General features: G+C 47.6%; 1 protein-coding gene across 7 annotated transcripts in view; it reads left to right on the top strand.

The window, feature by feature from the left end:
- The window catches only part of P2rx3 (purinergic receptor P2X, ligand-gated ion channel, 3), a 40560-nt gene that overhangs the window by 1145 nt on the left and 22696 nt on the right, over positions 1-16719 (top strand). Inside the window, exons 1-12 of one of the 7 annotated variants that reach the window (XM_030250185.1) lie at positions 723-783; positions 1270-1387; positions 2598-2963; positions 3417-3443; positions 8371-9332; positions 10973-11108; positions 11511-11582; positions 11791-11854; positions 12388-12481; positions 12733-12810; positions 13475-13616; positions 14099-14235. In XM_030250185.1, coding sequence (XP_030106045.1) covers positions 11076-11108; positions 11511-11582; positions 11791-11854; positions 12388-12481; positions 12733-12810; positions 13475-13616; positions 14099-14235 — 620 coding nt within the window. In that variant the 5' untranslated portion in view covers positions 723-783; positions 1270-1387; positions 2598-2963; ... (1 more) ...; positions 8371-9332; positions 10973-11075. Of the gene's footprint in view, positions 1-129; positions 784-1269; positions 2964-3416; positions 3444-4222; positions 4335-8370; positions 9333-10972; positions 11109-11510; positions 11583-11790; positions 11855-12387; positions 12482-12732; positions 12811-13474; positions 13617-14098; positions 14236-16719 lie in introns of those variants that run through there. The other 6 variants (XM_030250184.1, XM_030250183.1, XM_011239452.2 and 3 more) reach the window with 6 other exon arrangements.

Genomic DNA, 16719 nt, shown 5'->3' with positions numbered 1-16719 from the left:
GGGCAGGAGGATTGTGAATTTGAAACATGGCAACATAACAAGTTAGACAACATAATGAGATGCTGGAGGGCAGAGAGGAGGAGATGGTAAGAAATGCGTGTCTTCCTCCCAGGAGACACAGAACTGTCAAGAACCCTTTCTCCCTATTTGTGCTATTAGATAGAAATCGACAGACACTCAAGAGTGGAGTTCTTGGCTCAGGCAGATGAGCTAACTCAAGAGTGGGCAGTTACAAGGGGCTTTGGAGAATACAAAGCAGCTGGTGAGCTGGGATAGAGATGCCGCGTAAGAGAACAGAATAGAAACAGTAGACAGAGTGCAGATGAAACATAAGTCCCAGAGGGCCCTAGCCAGCTGCATCTCAGGCAATCTGGAGCCCGGGATTGGAGACCCCACCCCTGCTGTGACATCACAGGGGAGTGGAGTGAAGATGAATAAAAAGGTGGTCCACCGCCCTGGCCCTGGACTGTTGGCTTCTAGAGTGTCAAGAGGAGAGACGAGGCACTGGACTACAGTTGCCTGGCTTATAGGAACTGGCTCTTTTCCTCAAGCCCCATTAAGCAGCCCACTCCAGTTCTTGATCTCTGTCTCCCAGTCCTGAGGTCTTTTCTCTCCTTGGGCTGCATCCACAGCCTTTCTGGGTGGCTGTGAGCACTTTCTCAGTATGAACTGTATATCAGACTTCTTCACCTACGAGACTACCAAGTCGGTGGTTGTGAAAAGCTGGACCATTGGGATCATCAACCGAGCCGTTCAGCTGCTGATTATCTCCTACTTTGTGGGGTGAGTCCATGGTCCTTCGGATGGTGGGACAGAAGGGCTACCTGATGTCCTTCCCTCCCTCTCCCAAGGCTGCTCTGCAGCTCCTAGACCCTCTTCTCTGGGAAACACTTTGATTTGTGGGAGCCATGTCCTCAGGATTGGCCTCTGCCACTCCCATCTAGACCCGTCTCAGGTGCATTATTTTACCCAGAATCTCTTCCAGGATTCTAGACACATACGCCAAGAATATGAGTCCATTCCCTGGTTAAGAAAGGACCCATATGGTCCATCTTCCCAGACCAAAACAAAAACAAAAACCAAGTCAGACCCCTCCCCACATTTCCCCATTCCCCTCCATTGAGTCTTTAGAGTCCCAGAAAGATAAAGGAACGCAGGAAGGAGGAATGAAAACCAGGGAGATGGGCTGATGTGTGGAAGAAGAACCAGCTAGAGAGGAAAGGGGAGAGCTGGCTTTAATGTAGACTTAGGAATTTCTTCTTGTCATAGGGCTAGATGGTGAGAGGTTAAAAAGCAAGAGACATCTGTTCTTGGAGAGCAGGAGAACTGCCCCCCAAGCTAGACAGAGGCACAGACACACTCAAGGGAAGACCTGCCCAAGAGAAAGGTACCTTTTCTGACTTAGTGTGGGGCTTTTCCCCAGGAATGCAGAAATGATACCTATTGTTAAACAGCATAAATTCTCGCCTCACTCTGTGTCATAAGACACATGCTAGGGGTTGCTCAAGGACCAGCCAGATCCCAACACCGCCCTCCTGCACACATACAAAGGGACTTTGGCAAACAATGGCTGGGAGGAAAGCACGGGTCTGTCCTTCTTGCGGTCATTTCTACACACTGGTTGGCACCAGGAAATGCAGGCAGAAACCTCAAGGGTTTTCTTTCCTGGCTTGTGGGTCTGTGGTCGCTTGCCGTTCCTTGAAACGATGAGTCTGTTTGTGAAAGACAGCCACTGACTAGATCATGAGTTAATTCAGGCAAATCAAAGAGTATGTCCTGTGTGCTTGCAGCTGGAGCTGAAAGGTGGGAGTAGATAGATAGATGGGCAGATGTGGTTTTTCATAGTTCTGTTCCTTGGGTTTGATGAGAGTCTGTAGGCTTTAGTATAGCATTGTGGGGACATCAGAAGGAATTCAAGCTATGGAGTCGGATTAAATGGCCTTGAAGCTACTTTCCTATGTTGAAGTTTTGTGAGAAATGTTTAGATGTTCCATGTCCCTTTCTCCAAATTTGGCTCAAAACTGGTTTTTTGTTTTTTTTTTTTTTTGGTTGGCTAGTTGGTTAGCTTTTGTTTTGGAGACAAAGTCTCATCTATCCAAGGTTATGGACTTACTACACAGGTGAAGGTGACCTTGAATTCTTAATCCTCCTAGTGCTGAATTGCAGGTGTGGGCCACCACATCCATTTTTATGGCTGGCTGAACCCAGGACTTTGTGCATATTAGGTCAGCACTCTGTCAACTGAGCTACATCCTCAGCTGGTTCTTAAGCCTTCTGTGTGCACATATATATTCAGTGCCTTGATTGTTGATAGCCACAGGATGGTATATTGGTCCAAATGAAAGAAAAAGCTTTTCAGCACATTCCTAACCTGGCCTGGCTCTCCTGGCTCCAGGCAGGACGTTGATGGAAGACAGAGACAGCCATCTCCTAGATGGCTAAGCCCCCTTAGCTCTGCACTGCTCTTGGCTGCCCTCTCATCAGAATCAGATTGAATCCTCCAATGCTGGGGTTTTGAGTCCAGTCTGCTCAAGGGAGCATGAGAGAGGCTCTTTGGCATCTTGATATACAACCCCATCCATCTCCTATCCTGACAGCTCCCTGTGCAACAGTGCCTCACAGTTTCATCAGCACACTCAACAGCCCAGCCCCCTGGCCCAAGCCCATCTCTGTTTATAGGAGCACAAACACCATGTGACTTCATGAATGCATTGTGATTAATTTAGCAAAAGTGCATCAAGCGTCTCTTCATGTCAGGCATTATTGTACAGTGAGGGTAGAGCAATGGGCAGAAGCAGACAGGGTCTTTATCCTGTGAGCATCATACCGTGAATAGAGCAAGAAGTTGATACTAACCCAGTGATCCTCACAAACAAATGGAAAGTTTCAATGGCTTCTAAAACGTGCACAACACCTGAAAAGCTGCCGCTGTGGAGTCACTTTGGCTTCATCTGAAAACTGAGGTGAGTTTTCTGGAAATGCAGTGTCCAGGTTCTGAAGGATGGGTAGAAGCAACCAGGGAGAAGTCCACGTAAGGCAAAGAACCCACATCTGTGGAGGGGAAGAGCCTGGTCTGTGGGAAGAAGAAAAGGAGTGTAGAGCAGTAGAGGCTAGAGTGTAGAAAAAGGTCCCTGGGAACTCAGAGGTCAGGCCTGGCATCCTGTGAGAACCAAGAGCTTTTGTTTCCACAGAAACGTAAAGAACGAGAAGGAAGTTACTGACACTGTTCAACCATTTGGGGGGGGGGGGCTGAGACTGAGGAAGAGCACTATAATCAGATCTGAGCAGTCTGATGTGCCCAAGGATTAAGAGTAGGATCGGATGTAGGAAAGCTTACCGGAGAAGCTAACACTACCTCAATAGAATTCTAAAGTTTTGTTCTTTTTTTTTTTTTTCATTTTATTTTGTTCCTTTAGGGGCGTGGAGCATGGGTATGTGTAGAGGTAAGAGAACTGTGGGGTGGGAGTGTAGGGGGTGAAATCAGTTCTCTCCTTCCATCATGTGAGTTCCAAAGATGGAACTCAGGTCCTTAAGCTTGGCAGCAAGTACCTTTCCCCACTGAGCCACCTGGCCTGTCTGCCCCTTGAAGGGATATTTGATGTGGTGGTGTTGGCACTTAACTAATACCTGAGTCTTTCCCCTGTTATTTTCTGCCAGGGAGAGAGGACACAACACCTCACCTAGGAAGTGTATGAGATGAGCCGAGTATTCCTCTTGCACACTCACAGCAGCATACCACCTAATCATCTGGGCTCTAGCCTTAGCTACCCGGTGTGGCTGACACTTCACTCAGCTTTGGTGTACAAGACCCTGGGGATACATACCATCCTTTTGACACCAGGTAGCAACCAAGGTTCCATGTCAGCACGCTAGGTGACATGCTAGGAGGATCAGTTGGAATCCCTCATCCTCTAGGTACAAATGGGGAACGACACCCACTGTTGCCTGTTTTCTCCCTAGACCACAGTCTCTGGATAAGGGGACTACATGGTATGACTACAGCTTTGACACAGACCTGTTGTCTTAGGGATTCTATTCCTGCACAAACATCATGACCAAGAAGCACTTGGGGAGGAAAGGGTTTATTTAGCTTACACTTCCATACTGCTGTTCATCACCAAAGGAAGTCAGGACTGGAACTCAAGCAGGTCAGGAAGCAGGAACTGATGCAGAGGCCATGGAAGGATGTACCTTACTGGCTTGCTTCTCCTGGCTTGCTCAGCCTGCTCTCTTATAGAACCAAGACTACCAGTCCAGGGATGGTACCATCCACAAGGAGACCTCCCCCCTTGATCACTAATGGAGAAAATGCCTTACAGCTGGATCTCATGGAGGTATTTCCTCAACTGAAGCTCCTTTCTCTGTGATAACTCCAGCCTGTGTCAAGTTGACACATAAAACTAGCCAGTACACCTGTGAATCTCAATTCCCATGATCTAGGAAATGGGTATAAGGGTACCTCCTATCAGCATGTTCTTAGATGACATATGTCAAGTGCCTTTCCCTAGATGGTGACTCAGTAGTATTAAGTTATATATGGTAACTATTACTGTTCCTAGACTCCCTGTGGTGCCTTCCTCTTTCCCTTTACCCATCTCACACCTTCCTAAGAGACCCCTCTCCTCTGACACCCACAAGGCACACGTTTCACACCCACTCCCTGGCCTCCTCCTTGACTCCCTGGGGATAGACGGGAGGGTGTGGAGGTGCTGCTTGGGCCTCTTTCCTGCACATCCCACCTGCCAAGGAGCTGCCACCGCCTTCCGCTCTATAAATAATAAACCAGAAATGCGAGGAAAAAAAAGAGAAGTCAGAGCAGCAGCATAAATGCCAAGAATCAGAGGCTCAGTCCTGCTGCATCTAAGTCCTGGCCTCTAGAGACAGCCTCAGCCCCTCTGTTCTGGAAATGAAGCAACCCCTCACCTCCCATTGCTAGCTACCCTGATGACGTTCTCAGCCCCATGGGGCCACTGAAATTCTTCCATTTGTTAACTCAGAATTCTAATGTGGCTTCTCCTCCCTACTGGGCATACAAGGAGTCTTAAAGGAAGAGGAGGAAGAAGAGGCTGGTTAATTGTTTCTCCATCCCAAGCCCCTTCCTCCTGAGACCTTCCTGAGTTAGGGGATGCATTTCTATCAGTGAAGCAGGGGCTTGAACTGAGATGGAGCTAGTGACCTTACAGTGGGGTGATTGGAAGTGATCCAGAACAGATTGCCCTGTTTGGAACCTGCTTCCCAGCTATGTGACTCTGGGCAAGTTCACACACCCTTCTGTGTCTCTTTCCCCACCTGTGGTATAATGGTCACAATATAGCTATCTCGTTAAGGCTTTATGGAAGGGGGTCAACTTAGTGTCATAGAGTTGCTTGTATGATAGGGCATCTACAAATGTGCCCTGACTTCAGAGACAGGGGACTGGGCTCAAAGAACCATTTCTTTAGCTCAACAGCAAGAAACATATCCATCTGCATCAAGACACACTGGACAAGGCACACTGGAGTTCCAGAAGTCTGTGTTTGGACCGTGGCTTACTCTCTGATGAGTGTTCAGCAGCAGTCACCATCTTAGCTGAATCAGAGACTCAGGCCCCCCAAACCTCATTCCCCATCATTCCAGAGGGCATGAGGCCATGAGCTAATGGTGCTCTTTCAGATAACTTCCTCAGATTCTGTAACAAGATGCTGCCTTCTTCTCTGTTAGAATATAACATGCTGAATGGGACTTAATGAAATTCCTCCCCTTCAAAAAAAAAAAAAAAAAGAAAGGAAACTATTGCAAGAGTGAGCGGTAAGCAAACGGCACTGCAGACTTCTGAAAGGCGTGGTGCTCAGAAGAGCATTTTACAAGCATGTGGAATGTGGATAAGGCTTAATGGCACATTAATCAACTTGCCGGTTGCTACAAGGCAGCCACAATAAAGCAGGTAACAGGTCTGAAACCATTTGGCGGATCTGTGACTCCACCCTCTTTCTCTGGTACAAGAAAGCATTCAGAATCCAAGTGAACGTTGCTACAAAAAGAAGCAGATAAATAGGAGATGTTATGCTAATTAGTTTAATAGACTCATCCTATAATGTATACTTGCATTAAAACATTCACATTGTGCTCCATAGATACAGACAATGATTGCATGCTAATTACAAGTTAAAGCTGGGGAGATAGCTGAATGGCTAAAGTGCTCGCCTTGCAGACCCAAGGACTTGAGTTCAATCCCCAGAACTTGTGTGAGAAGGCCCTGGCATTGTGGCTCATTCTTCTAATCCCAGTGTTGGAGAAATATCTCTGGGATTTGCTGACTAGTTGGTCTAGCTTAGATGCTGAGTTCCAGTTCAAAGTGAGAGACTCTGTCTCAGATAGATAAATAGGTAGATAGACAGACAGACAGATGTTGCATGAGTAGGACACATGTTGCATGGGTCAAGGGTGCAGGGATGGTTAGGGCAATAAGAGAGCCTATATGTAAATCTACTTTCTACCATGCCTGACTGAACTAAATTCAGTCACCAAGACCCTCAGAACAGAAGTAGAGAACTGGCTCCCACAAGTTGTCCTACCTCCACATACACATCTCTACTCAAAAAAACAAAACAAAACAAAAAAACTAACTAATTAAAAAGTAGGCAGTTTCTGGGGGTGTCACTTTTATTTCCTCAGATGAAGAGCTAAGACAGGAGCCATACCCAAGCTGCATACACACCTCGAGCCTTACCTTCTCTGTTAGGGATTAAAGGTGTGTGCTAAGGGCGTGTCTGGATTCCAGCCAGATCATATCTTTGGATGTGATCCCTTGCCAGTTCAGCCATATTGCTGGATTAAAATTTCTCTACACCTTTAGGTGTAAAGGAACCAAGAGTTTCAGTAAGAGAAGCCCTGTTCTGAGGATGGTACTGAACAAAGAGGAATGTGCAAACCCAGAGGAAATGCTAAGCCCAGAGCATTTCCTTCTCTGTTCTAACTAAACCAAGGCCTAGGCCCAAAAGCTTCTAGCCTCCTTACAATCTAATCTTCTAACCTGACTGACTTAATTCAGCTTCTTTGGGCTTCTAACTGAATTGCTTTGCCTGGCCTCATACTAACTTGGGCAATATGTTCTAATCTTCTGCTCATTGACTTCACCTGTCTCGCTTGTTCCCTCTGTAACCTGTCTCTGTAACACTGTCCCAGTAAAACTGCCATGCACAAACACCACCACCACCACCTTTTTTCTCTCCCTGCACTGCTCTTAAATAGTCTCTCTTCCTCTGATGTTCTCCTGTGAGGTGGGCGTATCCTATCTCTGATTCGTCACTTTGCCCCTCAATTAGACATCACTTTCCAGCATGGCTGCTTCCTTTTACAAACTAACCTTACCTTCACTGTTAGAGATTAAAGGTGTGTGCTGATGGCATGTCTGTATTCCAGCCAGATCATACTACAATCTAGGGAGTGTCTGGATTCCAGCCGCATCATATCTTTGGATGTGATCCCTTGCCAGATCAGCCATATTGCTGGATTAAAATTTCTCTACACCTTTAAGTGTAAAAGAATCAAGAGTTTCAGTAAGAGAAGCCCTGTTCTGAGGATGGTACTGAACAAAGAGGAATGTGCAAAGCTCAGCCTCTATTTGCAGCAAGTCTGTCTTTCCTACAAGTGGCTCTAGTTCCATCAGTGTCCTTAGAACAGTATCCTCTAACAGTATAAGGACCTCAAAGGCCATACAATTCAACCTCCACCCAAGAAAAATGTCTCCTCTTAACATACAAACAACATAGGATAGCATGTTAGTGTCCAGCCCTTTCAGCTATGCAGTACCCACCACTTGTACCACCTTCTTAAGCTGCAGTTGATGCCAACTCAATGACGAGGATTCCTGGGCTGGACACCATTTCTGCCTCCTTTTAAATGCCTCATGCCAGCCCAGCCCTGATATTGTCTCTGCAGCTACCCTGCCAGGGACCCCCACAGCAAGGGATCTTGTGAGCAAAACTGCCTCAGATTCCCTCTGTCATCTCCTCATGTGGTTTCCCAACCTTTGGTAGAGGCAGAAAATGCTAACCCAGCCGTTCCAAGGTATGCTGTTCAATGCTGCCAATTGTCAGAAATTCTCTCTCCCCAGCTGGATTCTCTGATCAGGAGGGCTTAGGAGTATAGCTTGGTGATAGAGGGCTTCCCTAGCACTTGTGAGGCCCTAGGTTCCATACTCAACATTGCAATAAAATAGCTGTAGTAGTAATAATAATGATTGTGATAATGATAAAACTAAAATTTTTTATCATATTACTAGTTTGTTATATAGATCATTCATTTTTCCCCAAACTTATTTGATATGTTTTTCTCACCTATAGAATAAAGACAGACAGTAACTGTTTTTGCCTTCCCGTGTGTCACCAGGACCAAAGGCCTCCATGTGTCGAGCTGGAACAGTTACAGAGACTGAGTATCTTGAACTCTGAGGGCTATGGTGGCCGCACAAAGAGGAAGTCCTTCACAGTTATGCAGAGTCGGTAGTAGGAGGCCCTCCCTGCTGCTGGGCAAGTCTGGGAGGATCTAAAGTAGGAGAGAACGGAAGAGAGGGAGACTTGCCTCATCCACTTGATACCATAATGGCTCAAGGGAGTCTGTGAGGGTGACTCTACCAGAGACTCCTAGCAGTGGGGGATATGGAGCCTGAATGGCCTTCTCTTGTAGACAGGCAGGACTCCCAATAGAGGAATAAAGACAGCAGCCCACCCACAAAACCTTTGACCCAAAATTGGTCCTGCCTACAAGAAGTACAGGGACAAACATGGAACAGAGACAAAGATGGAGCAGAGACTGAGAATGGCCAACCAATGGCTGGCCAAACTTGAGACCCAAGTTTGAGACCCATGGGCAAGAACCAATCCCTGACACTATTAATGATTCTCTGTTTTGCTTGCAGACAGGAGCCTAGCATAACTGTTCTCTGGGAGGCTTCACCCAGCAGCTGATGGAGAGACCCACAGCCACACGTTAGACAGAGCTCAGAGAGGCTTGTGGAACACTTGGGGAAAGGACTGGGGGATCTGGGGGCAGGGTGAGGGGATAGGGACTCCATAAGAAGTCCAACAGAGTCAACTAGCCTGGAGTCTTGGGACCTCCCAGAGATCCACCAACCAAAGAGCATCCATGGGCTGAGTGTCACCAGAACCTGGGCTCCCCGAACACGTAGCACAGGTGCAGCTTAGTCTTCATGCAGGTCTCCCAACAGCTGGAGTTGGGGCTATGCCTGACTCTGTTGCCTGCCTGTGGATCCCATTCCCCTAACTGGACCACCTTGTCTGTCCTCAGTTAGAGAGGATGTGCATAGTCCTGCAGTGACTTGATGCGCCAGGGTGAGTTGGTACAGGGGGTGGAGGGCCCCCCTTTTCAGAGGAGAAGGGGAGGGGGAGGAGCTTCTAGAAGGGGGACTGGGTAGAGAGGGAAAGCCTGCAATTGAGATGAGTAAGTAAATAAATTTAAAAAAACAAAAACTACAGGAGATAGGTAATGGGCACTAGGTGGAAGCACAATGCAAGGAATAAGATCAGTGTCCCGCCTTCCCAACAGTACCCACATCCTGGCAGAGGCACACACTGCCCCTCACCCTCTCCCTCCAAATTTCTCAACTGATCCTTGGTTGGGTAAAGACTGCCTAGTGCTCTGCTCCCAAGGCCTCTCACCAGTTCCTTTCTTAAACAGTCACTGTGTCTCCGGTACACGGGGCACAAGCATGGATAGAGCTCAGGATGCAGCCTGAGACTTTCCATCTCTCCCCCCCCCCCCTTGGTGCCTGCCCCCCCCCCTTGGTGCCTGCTAGAGAGGGGACCTCATTAGTTATCAACAATAGTTGCTTTTAGACATGAATGTGGCCACAAATGGATAGAAATTCCTTCTTAGGAAAAAAAACAACTAGGTTTTTTTTTTTTTTTTTTTTTTTTTTTACTTTTTGAGACGGGGTTTCTCTGTATAGCTCTGGCTGCCCTGGAACTCACTCTGTAGACCAGGCTGGCCTCGAACCTACTCCCTGGGATTAAAGGTGTGTGCACCACTGCCCAGCTCCTGTTTTTTTGGTTGGTTTTTTTTTTTTTTAGATTTATTTATTTAATGTATGTGAGTATCCTATAGCTGTCTTCAGACACACCAGAAGAAGGCATCGGATCCCATTACAGATGGTTGAGAGCCACCTTGTGGTTGCTGGGAATTGAACTCAGGACCTTTGGAAGAGCAGTCAGTGTTCCTAACTACTGAGCCATCTCTCCAGCCTCCCAGCTCCTTTGTGTGTGTGTGTGTGTGTGTGTGTGTGTGTGTTTAAATCACAAATAGGTGGAGACTGTAGCCTAATATTAATAGAGCACTTTCCTAGCATTCTGGCATCACTAGTGCCACCTTTTATTAAAAATAAAATTAACACCTGGCATGACAGAATATACTGTAACCTAGTTCTAGGAAGGTATAAATAGTAGATAGAGGGCTCACTGGCCAGCCAGTCTAACCAACCACTGAAGACCAGGTTCAGGGAGACCTTGTTTCAAAAATAAGGTGGACAGACAGTGATAGAGGTGATGTTGGAGTGTCTATCTCACTATCAGCTTCTGATACCTGGCCTGGTGCCTCTAGTACTTGGAAGGCACAGACAGATAGATCCGTGTGAGTTTGAGGCCAGCCTAGTCTACAAAATGTGTTTTTGTCCAGTCAGAGCTGTTTTTCTGTTTCAAAGAGAAAAAAAAAAGGCAAATATCAACTTCTGGCCTTTTCCACATGGCACATGCTGGGATATTAAGAGTTTTCACAGGGAAGCAATTAGAAAAAGAAGCCCAAGGGTGCTCCTTAGTGGTGGGTTTGAAGATCCTCTGAACTAAGCAGGAACTCATCCCAACACATCCTCCTGCCAAGCACCCCCATGTGACTCTAATGTTGGCGGGAAGGAGAGTTATCCCATGCCCTGTCTCGTGAGCCTGTGAACTTTCTCTGCGCCCCTACTCTTCCCTTGCAGGTGGGTTTTCTTGCACGAGAAGGCCTACCAAGTGCGGGACACGGCCATTGAGTCCTCAGTAGTAACAAAGGTAAAAGGCTTCGGACGCTATGCCAACAGAGTCATGGATGTGTCGGATTATGTGACCCCACCCCAGGTATAGTGCCCTACCCCGGGGACCTGTGCATGCCCATATCCGGGGAGGATGGGGACAAAGGGCGAGTGTCCCAAACCAGCAGTACTGTTTGAGAAACAAGAACCAGCCTCCAAAATGCAACACTGGATATCAAGAAGCTAGACTCCCCCACCCCACCCCCGACCCTGTCCTGCCTGTGTTTTAATGGTGACCAATACAGGAAAAAAAAAAGCAAGAGGGGCCATCAGGTGGTTAGAAAGAGTTGGATTGGATGCCAGCTGCCAAGTTCCTTTGGATGCCCCTTGTTAGCCCTGCCACCTTGGCCAAATCATTCTACCTAGGACTTCCTGTTCTGTGGAGTATAAACAGCTTCCTGCCTCCACAGATTGGGACTGGGCTTTTCCTCTCCCTTCTCCTCCCAAGGGCACTTCTGTCTTTGTCATCATCACCAAAATGATCGTTACTGAAAATCAAATGCAAGGATTCTGTCCAGAGGTGAGTGGAACAGGTCAACGAAGCAGACTGGCAGGAGTAGGGCAAGTGGTGTGAACAGAGCCTCATAGTCTGGCCTCGGAGCTGTGACTCCACCTGCCACCCACTAGAGGCCACAGCTATGGGAACTCGTGGGAGGCAATGGGAATTAATGGGCTGACCAGGGCCAACAGAGGGGCCTTCATACACCTGTGACCCTGTCCCCCCACAGAATGAGGAGAAGTACCGCTGTGTGTCTGACAGCCAGTGTGGGCCTGAGCGCTTCCCGGGTGGGGGTGAGTGCAGTCCTTTCCCCCCTCCCTCTCCAACCCCAAGCCTTCATGGGACTCTAAAGGGCAGAGGATTTGGTGTGAGGATAGCCCTTTTCAGGAAATGGGTCCAACCTACTCTGTAGACTTAAGCCAATGTCACAGAGGTTTGCTGGGTGCCCAGACCCAGCTAGGGATGTGGAGGTGGCATGGTTACGGCCCCAGGAGTTTAGTCTGGGTACTACAGAGTGGTACACAGCAAGTAGTACTAAGGAAACAGAGGACTATGGGAGGAGACCCAGGGGAGGGAGCAAGGTTGTTTCAGAGAAGTGGCTTCAAAGCCCTCCTAGAAGTGGTCTGAAGATGGCAAGATGGAGCTTCACGAAAAGCACTCCAGGCAGAAGGGATAGCTCAGGCTCAGAGGCAAGGAAGAAGGGTTCTGGGCTATTTAGGACACATGCAGCAGGTTAGCTTGCCTGGCTCATCTGCCAGGATCCCTGGTGAGGAGGGGCATGGGGGTGGTAAGGGGCAGGATGCCAACTGTCAGCTCTGCCCTCCAGGGATCCTCACCGGCCGCTGCGTGAACTACAGCTCTGTCCGTCGGACCTGTGAGATCCAGGGCTGGTGCCCCACCGAGGTGGACACCGTGGAGATGTAAGGCTCTAAGCATCCCGAAGCTAATGGAGGGTTATGTGGGTCCCCAACTAGTGTTCTTTCTTGGGGTAAGAATGTGATCTCAGTGTGCCATCTCCCTTGCTCTGCCTCTGCCTCTCACCCTCGCTGCCTCAAGCCCGTGATCTTTCTATAAGATGCCTTCTTTCAAGAGGCACCTATAAAGAAAGATTCCTGAGAAAAGCCCCCTGTCTCCCCTCTAATGGAGAGCTGAAGCCCCATTTCCCCCACAGGCCTATCATGATGGAAGCCGAGAACTTCACCATTTTCATCAAGAACAGCATCCGTTTCCCTCTCTTCAACTTTGAGAAGTGAGTCCTTGATTCTTCCCTTATTCACCCTGCCATAGAGGTCACTCATGTTCTCTCCATCTCCCCATCTCCACGGAGCCCCTGTCCCTCCACAGACCTCGATCCCAGATATCCGATAGCCAATTTCTCTGCCAGTTTTCCTGCCGTGGAGCTCTGAGCCCAAATGGGAGTTCTGCTTGGAGCAGGGGAAAGACAACTTAAACTGGCTGTGGACACCGAGGCCTCCTGCAGTTGGAGTCTGAAGTGTTTGTCACTTGTATTTCTTCCCATCTCAAACCCTCAAGTGGAGAGTTTTTTGTCTTACTTTGCTCCCACTGCCTCTCGACTCCTGCATTCAACAACTGTCTGGTAGTCGTGTATCCATCCTGTCAGGCACTGAAGAGATGCACCAAGTAATTAGGAGAGACTCTGGTCACTAAGAGGCCCAGCCTGGTAGTTTGGAGAATTAGCCACATTCATAGCCCTACTATGAGATGGAACATGATGGGGGTTTCAAAATCATGAGGGGAAAGTGGGGTGATATATGGGAAGTGACTGAGAGATGGTGCAGGTAGATGCCTCCCCTGGATGTGGAGGGCCTGAAGCATCCAGAAGATGAGAGCATTTAGGCATTTCCATCTTTATTTTAATTCTGGGCCTAACTACTCTCCTCTTTCCATCCCAGGGGAAACCTCCTTCCTAACCTCACCGACAAGGACATAAAGAAGTGCCGCTTCCATCCTGAAAAGGCCCCATTTTGCCCCATCTTGAGGGTAGGGGACGTGGTTAAGTTTGCTGGGCAGGATTTTGCCAAGCTGGCCCGCACGGTGAGAACTTGTCCCTTCCCTGTGACCCCCTACCTTCCTATCTACCTGGAAAGCTCAGCCTTAGACTTCAGGGAAAGCCACTGGGATGCTGGGCAGGAACTTCAGCAAGACAATGCCACCTGGTGGAAGCACTCTAGACCTGCAGATCCCTGGATCCCAAATCCTATCCATCCATCCCCAGTGATCTTGCCTCTACCTCCCCTATCCTCAGTTGCCCATTCTCTCATTCCATTTCACCTCAGAAGAGGCCTTTGGTCTCGGAAAAGTACCACACCACAGGACAGTGAGCTGCAGTAGTGTTCTGAATCCTGTGTTGTATCGTGGGGACTTTAAAGATCCAAGTTCTTCCCCTAAAGGGCACCAGTCATGCTCTTCCCTCCCCACTGCCACCTCCTATCCAGAGAAGGGAAAGAATTTACTCATTGGAAACCCTCAGCCCTGACTTGGCACAAGGGAGACCTCATATTTGGCCCTTTTTTCAGGGTGGAGTTCTGGGCATTAAGATCGGCTGGGTGTGTGATCTGGACAAGGCCTGGGACCAGTGCATTCCCAAATATTCCTTCACTCGGCTAGATGGAGTTTCTGAGAAAAGCAGTGTTTCCCCTGGCTACAACTTCAGGTAAACCCCACTCCTAAGCAGAAGTAGAGGACACAGGCAGCCCCAAAAAAATTCGTCTCAGGCAAAAGTGCACAATCGGAAGGAAACTCCTCGTGTCCTTCTGCTGCCTGTCAGGCTTCAGTTCCAGCTTGCGAAGGACTTCTTGACAGCCGTTCCTGGTGGGTGGGTTGTGCTATGAGGTTTGGATTCATGTCTTTAAAAATGATCCAACTAAGAAATCTGCTGAGGTAGGTCATTAGATCAGATGGCCAAAGGTCATCTGGAGTAATTGATTCTGTAATTCTTTACCTGTTTTTAGCTACAATGTGCCTCTTTTGTATCCAGACAGCCCCACTCCCTGTGCTGCACCTGAAATTTTAAGGCTCTTACTCCCAAAAAGTAATCACAGTATCTGGCCTTGTTTCTTTTTCCAAAATGGTAACTTGGCATTTCTTTCCAAAACCAGGAAATCCCACGATTCACAGACAGCAACTATCGATCACTAGTTCTTTAGGGATTTTCGGGCAGGGAGAAGCTTTTACATATCATCTAATTGATATTCCATATGGCTCTGTGCCCTAAAGGATTTTTACTTTGGGGGCTTTTTCCATTAGGAAAAAGGGAAACCGGGGGGTGGGGGGAGGAACTCTGGGTGAACTGTTTGGAATAGCTGAGCCCTTGAACAAGTCCTTGACCTCTTCCTTGTCCATGTCCCCATCTGTGAAATGCTAGTTCACCTGTGAATCCTACTGGTCAGTGCATGAATTGCTTTGGATTTCAGTTTTGTTCTCTCTCTCTCTCTCTCTCTCTCTCTCTCTCTCTCTCTCTCTCTCTCTGTGTGTGTGTGTGTGTGTGTGTGTGTGTGTGTGTGTGCCAACACTCATGATGTGGCATATGTACAGAAGTCAAAGGGCAAACTTTGCTTGTTCTTTGAGGCAGGATCCCTCTTGGTCATTAGTGCATGTCAGGATAGCTGGCCTACACACTCCAAGTGATTCTCCTGCCTCTGCTCCCCAGCACCTAGTAGGATCACACTGGGATGACAGATGCCAGTGCCACTGCATCTGGCTCTTGCACATGATGTGAACTCAGGTCACCAGGCTTATACACTGCACACTTTTGTCATGTGAGTTATCTCCTCAGTCCATCCCTTAGTTTGTGAAAATCCCAAAACTTCTTAAAGATCCTGATTTAGTATACAATGTTATGAGGTAAAAAAGCTAAGAAGACTAAATAGGTAGTGGTGGGGCAAATATATAGGAGACTCTAGCCTGTGGGTTGATGCAACCACATTCCTGCTTAGGTATTCCCACCTAAATCAACACTCCCTCACACATGGCTAGAAGTTTGTCTCCTAGGTCAATCTAAGTCCTACCACATTGATAATAAAGATTAACAATCACAAGTCTTCATTTTGTCAACTTGACACCCAAGCATATTGTTTTTAATCATAGTATTTCACTCCTGATCTCTAAAATCTCATGTTCATTTTATAATACAAAATACATTTAGTTCATCTCTATAAGTCTTCAATATTTCAACAGTCCCAAAAGTTCAGTAGCATAAATGGAGTTGTTGGAGTTTGTCAAAAGGCCCTCACTCACAAAGACCACAGAGATCACCATCGCTGCAAAACACATGAGGATTTTTATGATTCTAACATGTTGGGGACTCCCCTCTCAGCATGAAGGCCAGAAGAGAGACACTGAACAAAGAAAGAACACACTTTTTATACCTTTGTAAGGGGCAGATTTGAGCAACAGGGTTTTCATTGGTGTAGCAAGTAACCCTTTCAGGCATTAGTTGGTTTGCATAGTGACTAAGTAACCTTTGGCCTAGTGACTCACTTTGCTTGCCCCCATGGTGGGTTATTATGATTTGCAGCAAAGCAATAGTACATTTTGAACTTATGGGTCAGCTATTAATGTCACAGCTATTAATGTCACAGGGAATCCTAGCAAGGTCAGGGTGGTTTGTGGTCTTCCTCAGAATTCAGTATGGGGCAGGAGGGGGGGGCAGGAGAAGTCTTCTAAGAACTGTTATTTTTGTTATGGTTATTTCTCTAAGAACAGCTAATATTATTTTGGCAGCTGTAGGCTTAATCATTTTGACTGCGAAAACTATGTTTTTACATATGTTTAGTCAGCCAACTTTCTTATCTGGCTCTGCACTTGGCCTGTGTCTTAGTTAGGGTTTTACTGCTGTGAACAGACACCAGGACCAAGGCAAGTCTTATTAAAAAAAAAAAAAAAAACATTTAATTGGAGCTGGCTTACAGGTTCCGAGGTTCAGTCCATTATCATCAAGGTGGGAGCATGACAATATCCAGGCAGGCATGGCGCAGGAGGAGCTGAGAGTTCTGTGTCTTCATCCAAAGGCTGCTAGTGGAAGACTGACTTTCAGGCAACTAGGGTGAGGATCTTATGCCCACACCCACAGTGACACACGCATTCCAACCAGGTCACACCTGTTCCAACAAGGCCACACCTCCAGATGGTGCCACTC

Source organism: Mus musculus, chromosome 2, assembly GCF_000001635.26.
Source record: "Mus musculus strain C57BL/6J chromosome 2, GRCm38.p6 C57BL/6J".
Classification (NCBI taxonomy): Eukaryota; Metazoa; Chordata; class Mammalia; order Rodentia; family Muridae; genus Mus; species Mus musculus.
The sequence above is the reverse complement of the archived record's forward strand: the minus strand, read 5'-3'. Positions and strand labels throughout refer to the sequence as shown.